The 16,998-nt window shown below is 44.6% G+C and overlaps 1 protein-coding gene across 2 annotated transcripts in view; it reads right to left on the bottom strand.

Moving 5' to 3' along the window:
- Positions 1 to 16,998, bottom strand: part of dock1 (dedicator of cytokinesis 1) — a 196,447-nt gene that overhangs the window by 58,931 nt on the left and 120,518 nt on the right. For both annotated transcript variants that reach the window (XM_077000004.1, XM_077000005.1), the window contains exons 28-29: positions 13,780 to 13,881; positions 13,258 to 13,352 (exon numbers count right to left, since the gene is read on the bottom strand). In XM_077000004.1, coding sequence (XP_076856119.1) covers positions 13,258 to 13,352; positions 13,780 to 13,881 — 197 coding nt within the window. The remainder of the gene's footprint in view (positions 1 to 13,257; positions 13,353 to 13,779; positions 13,882 to 16,998) is intronic.

The following is a 16,998-nucleotide window of genomic DNA, read 5'->3' as shown; positions in this document are numbered from 1 at the left end:
TGTGTCCTTCTTCACAGCACACGACATTGGCACAGACCGCAATAAACCAACTGGACAGATAAACATTAAAACATCAAACACAATAGATTTATTAGTGCAAAATGAAAGACGTATGTACTCTGTAAGACTACAAAAGCTTCACTGTATATATGTATGCTGTCCTTTCACTAAATGTCTTTATTTAAAAAAAGTGTCGATTTTTTTCCCCAAGCGTTATCACTTTTGCAGACAAATTTTCAACATCAGAATAAAATCACGAGTTTGGCTAGAGTTAGGGGGTCGTGAGTCTTTTCTAGTGCAGTAGTGGTTTAGATGGGGGAAACACAGCTTCACAATGGTAGGCCACTGATTTAACAATGAGGAGAAGAAACAGAGACTGAAAAGATCAGTTATAACCTGAGCTACTAATGAAGAGTTTATGGTGTAGGTAAACTTGATGTTATTAGCAAGCAAATAATAAAACAATTACAATGACTAAGTCACAATGACAAAGATATAAAAATTCACAAAAAGAAAAAGAGTGAAAAGAAATCAAATAATTGTTACTAATTAATTTGGAGATACACCCTGCCAAAAGTTGAAACCCACAGTGTAGAAATGTTCCAGTGTGTTTTATAGGTACCACAGATGCATCTATAAGAGCACTTAACCACAGTCAAGTTCCCTTCCAGCTGAATGTCTTCCAACTTCCAGCTAAATTTCTTCTAACTTTATTTTCAGCTTAATTTCCATTTTGACCTTTATGCTTTCAGTGGGACTTTACTTTCAATCACTCCAGCATGCTCAAGGCTGTGTAGGCTGAGAGACTCCTGTTCATTCATTCCCCCCCCCCCCCCCCCCCCCCCATGATAGCTAAAGTTGTACATAGGAGAAAGTGCACTGGCGAGTAATGACAGTGATCTCTCTAACAGAAATAAGATCTGACCTTTACTGGAAAAAAACACTATGAATATTTACCAGTGAATAACAGCAGTGAGTAAGGGGAGAGTGGGGTGGTGAGTAAGGGGAGGGTGGGGTGGTGAGTAAGGGGAGGGTGGGGTGGTGAGTAAGGGGAGGGTGGGGTGGTGAGTAAGGGGAAAGTGGGGTGGTGAGTAAGGGGAGGGTGGGGTGGTGAGTAAGGGGAGAGTGGGGTAGTGAGTAAGGGGAGGGTGGGGTGGTGAGTAAGGGGAGGGTGGGGTGGTGAGTAAGGGGAGAGTGGGGTAGTGAGTAAGGGGAGGGTGGGGTGGTGAGTAAGGGGAGGGTGGGGTGGTGAGTAAGGGGAGGGTGGGGTGGTGAGTAAGGGGAGGGTGGGGTGGTGAGTGAGGGGAGAGTGGGGTGGTTTGGGTCCCACTAAAGGAAAGACAAGCTGTGTGTGCGTGTGTGTGTGTTTGTGCGTGCGTGTGTGTATGCGTGTGTGTGTGTTTGTGCGTGCGTGCGTGTATGTGTGTGTGTGTGTGTGTGTGTGTGTGTGTGTGTGTGTGTGTGTGTGCGTGCGTGCGTGCGTGCGTGCGTAATCAAATAAATCCCTATTCTGTTCTTTCGTGTTTGGATTAAGAAATTGGAAAACTTTTTTTTTCTCCTGAAAAGAAATCTGTTTATTTGGCTTTACATAATGAAACAGAGAAATTACCCGACAGAATAACAAGACAATATACAGAGGAGAAAAAACACACACTGACAAAGAGAACCAGGTTTGAGACAGAAGAGAGAGGAGAAAGGGAGAAGCGAGGCGAGGACAGAAGGGGGTCTAATGAGGGAGATGAAGCACACACAAGATGGCCTCGTCCTGACCCCGCAGTCACGAGCAAGAGGGTGAGCCAGCCACACGGGTCCTGGCAGCACGTGGAGCCCCCATGTCTGCCGGCACAGTGCTGCCCGCTGCAGATATCCGTCAGTGGGCATCACACAGGCGCCAGCCACCGCTGAGCACTCTGCGGATCCAGCGAGACGTCCGAGCACGCGACCTGCCAGAGACCCGCATGGAGACGCACCGACCTGTCTGCTCAGGTGACGGGCCGAGTCTCCGTCGAGCGCACGGCGGGAGCGCGTGGGACAACGTGACTCCCATTAGTGGTGTGCTGCAATATAATGGGAAAATGGAGGGGGAGGCAGCTCAGAATATGAATGCCAAGACACGGACAGGAGACTGGCGGCTAGGAGACCGCCAATGACCCGCCGGCACTCCGACAGACAGGTGAAGGGCTCTTAGAGAGCAGCGCCGAGTCACGGACCCATGCACAACCTGCAGCTGACGCAAGCTCTCGGAGAGACGTCACTTCTGAAATATACATCGATGCAGCAAAAATGCTAATTCATTAAACGTCGGGAGGCGCCGATCCTTCTAGGCTTCCGTACTAACACCAATTTTCACATGCAAAGAAGGGAATAAAACATGCATGGCCATAAAACCAATCAATTCTTATCAAAATGATATAATCTCCCACAAGGCTAGTTCACAGGGAACAGTTTCATGGTTGAAATGGCAGACCAAAGGCACGACAAACAAACGTAAACATGAATCCCGTGGCATACTACGTGACGAAAAGATAAAAACAGGCCGAGATCAGCCTTTGCTCCCATCAAGTTGTTCAAACAGGAAATGAGGACACTGAACAGCAGCTGAGCTTCCAGGGGAGCAGGGAGCAGGTGCCATGCATTAGCAAGGCGACTCTTCATGCATTAGAGTATTAGATGATCAGACAGTATCACAAATGGCCCAGTGCCACGGCATCACAGAGAGTGCCAGATCAAACTCTGAACAAAGGCCTGTCTGGAATACAGACGCAACACGAGAAGAGAAAAAAAAAGTCTGTGAAAAGGAACAGGAATAAAAAAGGGCCCCAACAGTCCGTAAGTGTATCGTTGTTATTATTATTATTCCAGCGCCCTGGGTTGGGCGGGGGTGACCATCACGAGTAGGAAGACATTTTAACATATCAGGTTGCTGAAGCATTAAGTGTAAATAAATTGTAGAAATGGCTGAAAAGGCAAAGTCCTTGTAGACGATCTTACTCGTTTACGGTCTGGCCGCACGAGGCGTCTTTCACAGCGACACACACCGTTTACTGGAGCACACAGCTAGCCATGCAATTTGAAGCAGAACGGTTTTGGGCAATGAGGTTTACAAACTAAGAAAATGTCAACACTCCAGCCTCTTGAAATGTCTGATGTGTGTGTCTCATGCTCCCTGTTTGAAAACCTGAAAACAGCTCTAGAGATGCCAGGCCACTGTTTCAGCAGTTCCAGAAGGGCTTTGATTCTGAGCAGACCTGCAATATAACTGCCAAGAGCTCTATCAGCTGATTGGAGCAGGGATAAAGCCAGCCTATAGGATTTCAGATTTCAAATGATATAAAAAAACTATCGAATGCGGGATATGCTGAAATCAGTGTATATGGAACTATTCTGTTTAGACTCACTAATGTTATTTACATATCTTATTAGAACTCAATCCATGCAAAGCTGTTTTGCATCTAGTACACTGTGTGTTGAAATATTTAAAAGGAATTAACTCAAAAACAAAAAAAATAAATAAACAGAATTGTGCAATTGCTGAAAGAGGAATCTGGTTCCTATTTTCCCAAAGCATTTTTGTTTCAAATGGTATACAACCTGTCTGATGTCTAATCTACATCTACTGCAGATGAGAAGTGAGAACCAGAAGAACAGTAGCTTCACTACTGTAACGTACAGTATGTAAGAGCATGACCTCGGACACGGCAAGATGTGTGTGGCCTCCACACTGCAAATCACAGGTACTAAACGCTTGCTAGGTCAGAGACTGTGTGGCATCCAACAAGGGCATGAGTACAGTCCCCGGCATGTACGCATCACTTTAAAAATGACTGAGGAAGACAGAGAGAGGGGGAGAGAGGGAGAAGGAGGAAGAGAGGTGGAGAAGGAGATGGAGGAAGGGCAGCAGGAAGCTCTTGTTGTCGCCCCCGCACTGATAAAGTCATGTCTGCTGCCTTTCTAATAGGTTAGTGAGGAGATGCCGACGTGGGTCAGTGAGTTAACGTGATGCTCTCTGTTCTCTGCTGTGCCTTCATCTCTTCAGCTGGTCCGTCTGCCAAAGCTCTCCTAATATCTCTGTTCATCTCAGCAAGCCTGCCTCACAGTAATTAGCACCCTGTGCAGCCCACGCCACTAATTAGCATCATCTCAGTCACTGCTGTGATTGCTGTTTGAGTTCAGCACGCTCGTGCTACGGCAGGCTTGGCCATGAACCTGACGTGCAGTCACTCGTGCTAGTTCGCCAGACAGAAGCCTGTCGCTTTCAAAAAGAGCAGACGCGTGAGCGATGGTCGCGTGGTAAACGTGAGCGTATGGGAGTTAGTGCACGTGGGAGAGCGTGTGCGTGCATCTCGGCCGGCCGCGAGGCACCGGCTCGGAGAGCGAGAGCGATCGCAGCCTCACTGAGACTGACAGGTGAGGGCTACGAACGGATTCCCATGATGGAGTCCAATAACTCGGGCCAGGATGTGAAATTCAATTTCCCTCCATGACTGCAGGACCGAGTCCTCACACCGACGTTGGCAGGAGAGAACGCAGTCGCTCTCGCAGTTTAACGTCTTTGGCTGCACTGACCCAGGCCTGCCATCATCTTACGCAAGAGTCTGTGGGTGGAAGCAGCCACTAGCACAGCCTGTCTGACACACTCTCAGTTTCCCAGGCATCCTGCACAGGGCGTGACTACACCATCATCTAATGCTTGCATGAGAACACACCAAAGCACTGGGAGAGGTCTCACTTCAGCTTGGATTACATCTGACCAACAAATGCAAACTTATGTCTTGAGGGAACTACCACATGCTCACTCTCCATCACACACACACACACACACACACACACACACACACACACACACACACACACACACACATACACACACACACACACACACACACACACTCTCAAATACACACACACCACCACCATCATGGCCTTTCACAAAAGCACACTCTCAAACACACCTACCCCTCCCAAAGACACGCACCCACACTCTCTCACTCAATCTCTCTCACACACACGCATGCACGCACGCACGCACACACACACACACACGCACACACTTTTGTTGGTTTCAGGGCACTCACAAGCATTACAAGTCTGCATCACTACACTGATGGTTACACAGACAAATGTCAGTGTGCACAAATGAAATCACCATGCCTTGTAAAGTATAGCCTTGCTTTAAGGAAAGGTCACTGTAAGGCAATGAGAGAGAAAAGCACACGCCTGCCAGGCAGTGGAGAATATGAAAGTTTCATAAGGGAGGAAAAATGCTGAAAACATAAAAACAGAGGAATAAATCCCCAGACAACACAGCTCCCCCTGTATGAGTGTTCAAGAAGACTATAGGAGCTTCACCAAAGAAACAGCATTGATAAAACACCATTTTTACACTCAAATTACTCTCATAAAAAGGGCAGGCTGGGAGCTAGAGAATAAACACACACTACAGAGGTCTAGAGAATAAACACATAGCACAGAGGTCTAGAGAATAAACACATAGTACAGAGGTCTAGAGAGACACAATACAACGGAGAATGCGGACTCAAGAACCACAGGACAGAACACTGGGTAAAATCCTACACGAAGGTCAAGACTGCTATGATACTTATCTGCACCCAAATCCTCATTCTTGTTTTCCACACTGGCATCTGTTTAAAAAGGTCAATTAAGAAATATCAGAAGCTACCTGATGACTGCTGTGCTACACGCACAGATAAACACACACGCACATCGAGTGTACGTCATTACAGCTGAAATCACATACACCAACACTGGAGAATGCATAAGGAGGAACGCTCTCCGTCCATCTCTCTCTCTCTCTCCCTCTCTCTCTCTCCCCCCATCTCTCACTCACTCACTCTCTACCTCTCTCTCTCGCCATCCATCTCTCTCCATCCTTCTCCCTCTCCCTCTGTGGCTCTATTCAGTCAGCAGGGTGATGAAGGCTGACCTGGCTGACCCCGTGGGTGGCCCTCATAACGACCCAAAACTCTGTGCCACTCTGTCACCACGGAGACACGCAAACCACAAAGCTTAAATAAAGAAAGAAAAAAAAAACAAAACAACCACAAAAACACAGAGGAAGATTCTCCACCCCCGCAAAAGTGCACTCCGATGCTCGGTGTTGGATTACCCAAGATCCCTGTCTGCTCACATAACAAGGCTGCTTTAATTGCTAAATAGCTGTGCATGCATAAAAGACCCACAGTCAAGCAATATGTATGTGTGCGTGTGTGTGTGTTAGTATGGATTTTGACATGTACACACATTCAACCTATGATCTGACAGCTCTTGAAAAGAGGGACAGTGACACAGAAAGAGAAGGAAGAGAAGAATGAAAGTGAATGGATAGATGGACACATCACAATTACTCTGGAACCAAGAAAACAAGAAGATCAGGCAGACCTGAGTAGAAGATCAAGAAGATCTGAGCAGAAGACCAGGCAGACCTGAGCAGAAGATCAGGCAGAGGAGAAATGCCAATCCTTTACCATTTTAAAAAAGCTCTCCTTTCACTACCTAAAATATGTACGGTACAAGGTGACTCAATTCCGCGCACCAATGGCTGAGTTGTTCCTGCACCCCCCTGGTGATTTAGCCATCCACCAGCCTGCATTCACAAGCCAGTAGAGTTTACTCCCTCTCTGCAGATGGGGGCAAAGGAAAGCTTAAATTCAAGTAACAGTACGAACCTGTACACGCTAGTTATAAAAATGATAAAACATCTAATAATAGACCTGGTCGTCAAGTCCATTTTGGTTTTACATCATCAGGATCGAGGCCTAGAAGTTACAGTGGTCACTGCAGAAAATAAAGAGGAGTGGTAAATATTTTAAAGAGCACCATACCACCACCAAAAATACACTTATATGGCACCTTTCTCATAATCAAGGTTGCTTTACAACAATATTATAAGGAAGATATTGTTATGAACAAATAATACCCATGTCTCAAAAAAGATGAAAATATTCCACTGTGCATGTACGGCTGTCGTTAAGAGAGTGGAGGTGCGAGATGCAGCTGGCCCACACGCTCCCTAGGGCTGCCCGGGTGCCGAGGTCACTGACCCCAGACTCCTCCCGCTGCCTGGGGCTGCCGTGCCCGCCTGCGGGTGGCTGATGACCGGGCACTTCCAGGTGTTAGCCGAGCGCCGGGAGAGATTCACCCCTCTGAGGCAGTGAGAACGCATCATGGCAGAAATAATGGGACGAAAATGCAAGGCGAGCTTTAGCTTAAGTTTAACACTGCCAGGACGATGTCAGCCGCGAAACACCAACATCTACTTTCAGCAGCAGTCACACAGAACGTTCCGGACGTGAGCGCTTTCCTAGCAGGTTTTCTAGACAGCTTTTTAGTGTGCATAATCGTGTTTATGGATCCGGGATAAATAAACAGACAGCGACTAATCACGAGGAATGTCTCGTGGCCCAACGGAGCCTCCTGACTTGCGTTTTTTCTGGTTATTAGAAAAGCGTACAGTCAGGCAGAAAGCAGTGTGTGGGGTCCCAGCCAAAGAAGCGTCACCTTGATGGAGCTGACATCACGTGAGCCTAGCCGCCTCTCAGCTGCAGCGGCAACATTATCGGCCTTCAGCCAAGTGCTACAACAGGTGCAGCGAGCAGGTGAGCAGAGCACCACGCTTCTGGCTCCAGCGTGCGCTCCTCCAGGTGGGTGTGGGTGGAGGAATTAGATCTCTATTACAGAGATGGAGAAGAAGTGAGGTCACGATGTGTGTGTGTGTGTGTGTGTTTATTTAGTCAAACCCATTAGCGGAGCTCTCTATCAGTAGAGTGAATGGGATTAACACACCTGGAGGACAGAGACAGCAGCTATGTCAGTGCTTACAAGAGGCTATGATCAGTTGTGTGTGTGTTCTCTACTAAAGTCTGGGGTCATCTGAGGTCATTTGCACATGTTTCATTGTATACTACCCTGCCTCATGGCTCCTCATTGTCAAATTCCTGTATCTAAATAAATATATGCATACACAAACATACAGATGCAAACACACACACCCAGCACAAATGCTCATGGACACGGACACGGATGGACGCACGCGCACGTGCGCACACACACACACACACACACACACACACACACACACACACACACACACACACACACACACACACACACACTTCTTAGCAACTTTACGAAAATGCAACCTTGACTTATCAGGGCAAAGTTCTACAAGAGCTGGATTGAAAATCTTCCACTTCACTTTCCACCTCACTCATCCCCTTTTCCAATGTCAATAAATGCCAGTTCTAACCCCAGTTCTTATATGAAATATGAGCAACTTTATGGATGGTAATTTCAGAAGTGGAAAAGTGCAGAAGTGGAAATATCCATTAAAATGTAAAGAAATATTAGGGAAAAGGAAGATTCCTCAACAGGAGTGATGAGAAAGGTAAATGATTTGAAGGTAAGGCTTACTAGAACTGATAGAACATCTCCCTTCCTTACATCACTGTAAACGGGGTTAGGGTCGCTGAATAACACACCCTCAGCTGAAATAGAGCCCCAAACATAACATAAAACCTGACATAAAATCAGAGTTTGGGGGGGGGGGGGGGGGGGTGTGTGAGAGGGAGGGAGGCATTAAGGTGGTGTGAGATAGAGGGAGGCATTAATAAAGCAAAACGTACAGCGTGAGAGCATACGGCCTAGTGAGAGGGTCTAGAGGTTAGAGATTTAGGATTCACGCTGCCGTTGTGAGCAGCAGCCTCTCTGATGGAGTGGGGTCGCAGGCCGCACGGGTTCCCAAGCCCTCCGCTAGCACCGCAAAATATGCAGCCGGCATGAAATAGCCCTCGCTCACTTCTGAGGGCCGTTCCCAGGCAACAGCGTTTCCTTCGCATGTTTACATCATGACGACACATCTCACAGCAGGTCGCCGTCGCCCCTCACCAGCACCACACTGATCCGTGGGCGATTTGTGAAGCTGTTTCACAAGACCCCAGAACTCTGCTTGTAGAGGGCTTGATATCAGAAGGATAATGGGACAGGTCAATTAAAACTGTGCCTTCCGAAAATCACAGTCATCGCTTCAAATAATCCACACATTTGGCTTGATATGTAGGCTTTATATATCAGGTTTGAAGGCTGGGACTTCCCATGTGGCTGGCAGTTACCTCTGCCACGCAAGAGATGAACGTAATCTGCTCTGGGAATGAGGACGCCTGTTCAGACAGGATTCACCCTAACAATGAGGAATCGTGCATGTTCATAGCAAAAGAACTTTCAGTGCATCACCTTCAGCTGCCATTAAGTTGAGCCACTGAGAAATAAACCAGGTGAAACCAACGTGCTTCTGGTGAGGCTGGACAAACAGGAACCTCCAGCCCCTCCCCCGCCGTACACACAGTGAGCTCAGCCAGCCATCACAACCGATGGGCTGGAACTTCTGCCGATTCCCGGAATATTCTGGGAACATTCCAGTCCTGTGTAATAGCCGGTAACAAGGACATAAAAGGAATGTCTAAACTGAAACACCTGGTTTTGGACCACAATAATTTATTAGTATGGTGTAGGGCCTCCTTTTGTGGCCAATACAGTGTCAATTCGTCCAAAACACCCAAAAGTGGCTCAGTTAAATTTAGATCTGGTGACTGTGCACACCATGGGAGATGTCTTGCTGTGTGTATTGGTGCATTGCCATCCTGATACACGGCACCACCTTCAGGATACAATGTTTGAACCATTGGATGCACATGATCCTCCAGAATGGTTCGGTAGTCCTTGGCAGTGATGCACCCATCTAGTATTGGGCCAAGGGAATGTCATGATATGGCAGCCCAAACCATCACTGATCCACCCCCACGCTTCACTCTGGTCTTCCTTGTCTGGGTGGCATGATTTTTTGGGGCATCTCCACACCGTAACAGTAAAGGTGGACTCATCAGATAACAAAACATGTTTCACATTGTCCACAGCCCAAGATTTGCACTCCTTGCACCAGTGAAACCGACGTTTGGCATTGGCACGAGTGACCAAAGGTTTGGCTATAGCAGCCCGGCCGTGTATATTGACCCTGTGGAGCTCCCAACGGACAGATTTGGTGGAAACAGGAGAGTTGAGGTGCACATTTAATTCTGCTGTGATTTGGGCAGCCGTGGTTTTGTGTTTTTAATACAATCCGGGTTAGCACCCGAACATCCCTTCCATACAGCTTCCTCTTGCATCCACAGTTAATCCTGTTGGTTCGTCCTTCTTGGTGGTATGCTGACGTTACCCTGGATACTGTGGCTCTTGATACATCACAGAGACTTACTGTCTTGGTCACAGATGCGCCAGCAAGACGTGCACCAACAATTCGTTGTCTTTTGAACTCTGGTATGTCACCTATAATGTTGTGTGCATTGTAATATTTTGAGCAAAACTGTGCTCTTACCCTGCGAATTGAACCTTCACTCTCTGCTCCTACTGGTGCAATGTGCAATTAATGAAGATTGGCCACCAGGCTGGTCCAATTTAGCCATGAAACCTCCAACACTAAAATGAGGTGTTTCAGTTTCATTGTCCAACACCTGTGTGTTCTCTTTAGTGACTAAAGAGAAGGTTACATTTGCTTAATTGCCATACAATATATTAATGGGGACACATTTATTTCAAAGCAACCAAATACTGATTGAATCTACTTTACTGAATATTTAATTTCTGTTAATAATAAATTCATTATTGTTGGCCAGATAAAAAGGAATCACAAACTCATGAGTTTTGTTTGACCAAGGGATTGCTTTCCAAAAATAACATCATACAGTTAAAGTAAATAAAACAGTAGAAGTGCTCCTTCTAGACGCGCGCACACATACACACACCCACGGTAATGGTAAATGTTAAAGAGCCCTGAAGATATCCCTCCACTGAAGTTTAAGAGAGGGGAGGGAAGAACATTGTAAGACAGGTTTGCGAGAGGAGACAATCAGAAACATAATGAAGATGGACTCACCAAACTGTTCACTGAGCTGTCTATAAAAAACTGAAGACATTGAAGATTAATGAAGCTCAGCAGACTCTCATTCCTGCTGTCTGACGATCACAAACCAGCCCCCACCCTCCCCACCGTACATAAATTGATCACCCAACCCACAGAATCTCTACTGAATCCTGCTTTGCTGTGAAATGTAATATGTTTTTGTCATCCGAAAAAAGAAAAGTGAGTGTGTCCTCCTCTGTGGTGTGGTAGTGCTTTCATTAGTCAGGACTGTACAAAGGACATTGTCTACGTGCTATCAATCTAAACATGTACTGGGTTCATATCACTCAAACTCTTCAAGCTGCCCTCTTGACAAAAAACCTTTTAATGTAAAAAAAAAAATGTAAGGCATTATTGTCTGAAGTTATAATTAGAGTCAATCTATCATTATTCTAAATTATATATATATATATATATATATATATATATATATATATATATATATATATATATATATATATATATATAAATCAGGGCTGTATTGAAGAAAACGGATCCTCAGGGAATCCTCATCACTTACTAACTACTTACCAGCTTCTTCAGCATTACATTTCTTGCCAAAATATTTTCATGGTAGTTTAATGATCATCTGAGCAAGAAAACTCTGTAGGAAATTTCCCAACTGCTTTTAGGGGATTGCGTAACACAGCACTTCTCACAGTTTTAAAATATTTGAGAGTGAATCGTTCGTTAGGGAGCCAGTCAGCCTCGCAGCCCCATCATGTTGGATATAACTGTGATTCCACTGTTAAAGATTTTGTGTGTCCAGCTGCTGAACCTGGTGGCCATGAAAATGTGGAACACCAGACAGGCACACAGTCGTGCTAAACACCACGCAGCACCCTGTAGAGTCCTCTAAGGCACAATTCCAGGCCCTTTCTAATTTCATCTATATATGGATTACCCAGCAGATATAATCAAGAGATAGATCATTTGTTTCCACCAGTATGCAGATGACATTTGGCTAAATTAATCATTTTCATCCTTTTCGATCTCTACTAGTGAATATGATCCTTGCTGGACCACACAGATGACAACATGTAGAAGCATCATAACTTCCTGCAACTGAAGATGATGGTGGTTCTTATACTGTAAATTAAGCAGGCAGGAGCTATATAGTTAAAAATATCTGGACACCATGGCTCTTATACTGGTTACCATGCTGTTCCTCTGCACCATTCCACACTTTAAAACAACACTGAACTTTATTTACAGTTTATAGTATTTTTGCTGCTGTATATTTAATGCATGGTAGCATTCTATATTTCAATTCAGTTCATTTTAACAAAGTTTAATGCTGTGTACACCTGTTTTACACTGAATTATAGTTTGTCATTGCCGTGCATTTAGACTCCTGGTTGATAAATAAGTGAACTATATGAAGAACCTACATGTTTTTAACAGAGCTCAATTTCAAGAAAATTACCTATTTATTACTTAGTCTATTAGGTTCTCATCATTGCTAACAGTGATACATTCACACAAGCATGTTAATCTAGGCCTTTGATAATCTAGGCTACGGTCTTATCCAGCACGGTCCGGCCCGGCCCGGCCCAGCCCAGCCCGGCCCAGAAGCTGTGAACGCTACACTCCTCATTCAGAACATCCAGAACTGAATAAGTGATCCCATTAAATCCTACTGCTGCATGCACACATCTTTCAGCAGGACTTTAAAGGTCCTTTTATTAGTCTTTTAATGCCTCCATGGTCTTGCCTCAGTGTTTTAGGCTGTAATGGGAATATACTAGTCATCCCAGAAATGTGACTGAAGGGGAGGTGTTGGCCATTAGCTGCTACGCTCTGGAACTCTCTACCTGAAAGTCTGTGATCAGTTCAACACCCTTAATAAAAATGTCTCAAAAGGCACCTTTATTCAACACTGTATTCAGAGTTTTTTCTTAAATTTTACAGTAAATCATTTTATTTATTATAATTTTCTTTCATCCTTATTATTTGATTTTGTATTAAAGATTTTATATTTGTCATTGATAGTGTCAAACATTTTGTAAACTTGTTTTAAAAATATGTTGCACAAAAAATTTCATTACATCCTGGAGTGGAATTAAGTTATATTCTGTACTGCCTCCCTGGTAATATAATGTTCACACTGTTATGCCACTAAGCCTTCATGCACTTCAGAAGATGGAGACACAGAAAATCAAAAGTACTGATCTGGGACCAATTATTGCATTTCAAACCCAAAGGCACACAAAGAAGATGGGCACAGTGGGACTGATGTCAGATCAGCAGCCGGGCTGGTTTGAAACAGGAGAGGCTGTACTTACTTGTTCTGCATCATGTTCATGATGACCCAGTCAGCAGGATAGACATTCTTGCCAATGAGATCTTTGAACATGATAAATGTTTCCATTAGAAAATCCTGCAAGACAGACAGACAGACAGTTAAAGACAGAGAAGTGGACAGACGGAGAGACAGAGATATGACAGGTAAACCAGAGAAGTCCAATATGGGGCAATTTTAGATCAGCTTTCAAGGTTTCAGAAATGCATGATGATTTAATCAGTGACAAAAATATATCCAAAGGTAATGTTTCAGGACAGACATTTCCCCATTTATGATAAAAAATATGCAAATAACAGAGCAAAACACAAACACAAAAAGTAGTAAGTAACATGGCTGATGTCCCATTTTAACTGAAGCGAGGGGTCATGGCTGTGCACCGCAAACAGCATCATCTGGACCAAACCCTGCAGAACCCAAAGCCCAGGTTAACTCAGGGGGGAGGGAGGGAGGGAGGGAGGGAGGGAGAGAGAGAGAGAGAGAGAGAGAGAGAAGCCCCACTCACCACCACATCTGTCCTCATCTTGCCAAAAGTGTTGATCAGGTGAGTGTAGTGATAGTCGTCCATTTGCCGCAGGGTGGCCGTCATGCTCGCTACAAAACTACCCTGCAGAGAGAGAGAGAGAGAGAGAGAGAGAGAGAGAAAGAGAGAAAAGAGAGAAAAGAGAGACATAAACCAGCAGCATTAAAGAAAAGAATAAATCGCCCGGCACAAGGAAAAATCAGCTGCCACAAACAGAATCAAGAAGAACACGATTCCACTGGCTCTTCTCCATCAGTGTGTCTGACAGGCGGTACAACGCCACTGACACAATACAAGATCTTTAAAAGATCTGGAGGTTCTAACACTTTCATTAACAATCCTTACTCCATCACTCTGAGCGATTTTAGCTCAACCACACTAAATCACCCACATACACTGCAAAAATGCGCTCACCAGACAATTTAGCAGGGGCAGCGCACGACGTATGCTTCCTCAAGATATAATCAATCTTTGAAAATATATTTTTTTAAAGCCTGAAGTAAGCCTTTAAAAGAACAGCCCAACTCATTCTATTTATAATCTGTACATACCTGTATCCATCTGTAGACTTCTATAACATCATAGTCACACCTGTATATTACAGCCATAGTGTATATAATGTGTATATACTGTATCATAGGTATTTAGTAACTACTCATGCACTTCTGGATAGACGCTATCTGCATTTCATTGCCTTGTACTCGTGACAATGTGTAATGACAAAGTTGAATCTAATCTAATCTAATTATTCATATTATAGCTCATGGGCTAGGGCTGGACAACATGTGAAACAACATGTTATATCATGATATATTTATAAATTTGTCAATACAATATAATTCCGATATCGATATGAATAATGTAAAAGCCACAGAAAACTGCCAAGAATGCCCACAACAGATGTCCGTACCTACAAATGTATGAACAATTAATGTCAAGTATATGAAACCTCCTCCTATAAAAAAATATATTTACTTTAGAAATAAAAATTGTACAAATAAATCGTCAACCATTTATTTGTATTCAGCCTTTATATATGAAGATGAAGCACGACATCATCGTTAAATAAACAAACTCGTCAGCTTTGTCAATATTAATATCTTCGATAGCCGAACTGCTTCCACACCACAGCATCAACTGTATTTCCCCTTTTATCAAATATTTCATCTGCTTTATTATCGCTCGTCAAAGCTCATTCAGTCACATTTGTAATGTGGTCAGCGGTGCTCATTTTGCAGCTAGTACACGTCACGAAGCCAAACCAAAAACTTGCATAGGCTGCTGATGCTGAGCACTGGCTGCATGCACATGGCGTACATCAATCACTGAACGGCAACGCCCTGTTATGAACATTGTAATGTTGTAGCATTTATCGAAATATTGAAAATGTGTTTAAAAATCATATCACCGTTATTGAAACATTTTTTATCGTGATGTATATTGATATTGAATTATTGCCCAGCCCTACCATGGGCTTTAGATTTTTTGACCATAGCAGCGAACAGTCTGGAGTGGGACATGTAGAAGCAGGGAGCCAGACCAGGACCAGCAGAGCAAACCTGCCCAGGTGTAAGGTGGTTGCTCATTCTAGTCAGCAAACCAACTGAAAATGTGCCTGGGAGATCGGGGATAGAAAATCCCAGTAAACATCACAAAGAGCAACAATGAACAGCAACCTCAGGACTGCAGAGAGCGTAAACAGCTCTCAATTACAGACAGACAGCTCTCGATTACACACGTGATTTCAGCACATCAAATGGTAACTGGATGGGGAAGAAACTCTGCCAGTCAGAAGTGATGACGGAATGAGAGGAAGAGAACATGTGAGGGACAGAAAGAGCAGAGGAAATGTGACTGAAGTATATGAGAGAGAGAGAGAGAGAGAGAGAGAGAGAGAGAGAGAGAGAGAGAGAGAGAGAGAGAGAGAGAGAGAGAGAGAGAGAGAGCAAGCACAGAACAAGGGGGTGCTGATTCACAGTGCAACTTCTACTGGCTCTAATTAATGCTGCAGACAGCAGGCAATGGGACAATAATAAAAACTTCCTTTTCAAATGAGAACATGCAGCAGCAGGAAAGCTTGAAACAGAGGAGAGAGTTTCCACAGTAACAGTGGAGATATTACGAACTGCAGGAACAAATCTATGCATGTGATCACAGCACGCCTGCTTGGTGACACTGCACCAGTATAAATGGCCATTACCTCTAATTTCCCACCAAATCTAATGTAATTCACATTCTGAACTTTCTTTCATCCGATCATATGGGGGTCTCGTTTATTTAGTATAAAGCAACCAAGCAAAGAAAAACTGTATATTTAATGACTTAACTTTATTTTAATGTTAATATATTTTGAAAGTGAATGTATTCAAACAATTTAAAGTGTCTAAAAGTTTAATGTAAAGTCAAATGCAAAGAGACAGATTTTTTTTTGTTTATTTAACGACTCTCTTTGTCGCCACCACCGTGCCCCTAATTTTCCTACAAACTGTCAAACAAAAGGTGAGGGAACATTCCAGAAGGAAAGCCAGCAGCCATCTCTCCAGCATCATCCACTTGGCTGTTTCTTCTTCTTTCTGCCACGCGTGTTTTTGCTGTATTTTTCTGTCTCTGTGACTCTTTCCTGCAGCGGCAATTAGGAACAGCCTACATAGCTCAGCAGAGGCAAACCATGGGGATGTGTGCATTACTGCTCTCTCCTCGATATTTTATCCATAAGCACAACCCCCCCCCCCCCCCCCCCCCCCCTCACACACACACACACACACACACAGGAACCTACTAAAAAAAAAGGGCGCCCTCTCATCCTCTGGTCCTCCACAGATCTAGTTACATTACGCAAACAACAAACAAACCGCTCTTCACTCAGCTGCTGAATAATGCGTGCACACGCGTGTGTGAAGGCCACACAGATCCAAAGCGATTCTTTGTGTGTGGAAGCCCCGCCCCTCTGCGTCCACTTCCTAATGCAGCTCTTCTGCACACGTGCCACTACGCCTCATCCACAGACCCTTTAGGATGTGTTTGTCCTGCGGAGCAAGACCCGCAGTGATGTGGCCAGCGCCGCGGTGACACAGCGCAGGTGGCTGGTACCCCACTAACTGCGGAAGCTGTCCAAACAGCTAACGCTGGTATTTACCGAGCGTCCTATCAGAGCTGGTATTTGATCAGGGTGTGTAATAATAGGGGTGGTGAGTTGAAGGG

The sequence above is a fragment of the Brachyhypopomus gauderio genome, chromosome 3 (genome assembly GCF_052324685.1).
Source record: "Brachyhypopomus gauderio isolate BG-103 chromosome 3, BGAUD_0.2, whole genome shotgun sequence".
NCBI classification, from domain to species: domain Eukaryota; kingdom Metazoa; phylum Chordata; class Actinopteri; order Gymnotiformes; family Hypopomidae; genus Brachyhypopomus; species Brachyhypopomus gauderio.
The sequence above is the reverse complement of the archived record's forward strand: the minus strand, read 5'-3'. Positions and strand labels throughout refer to the sequence as shown.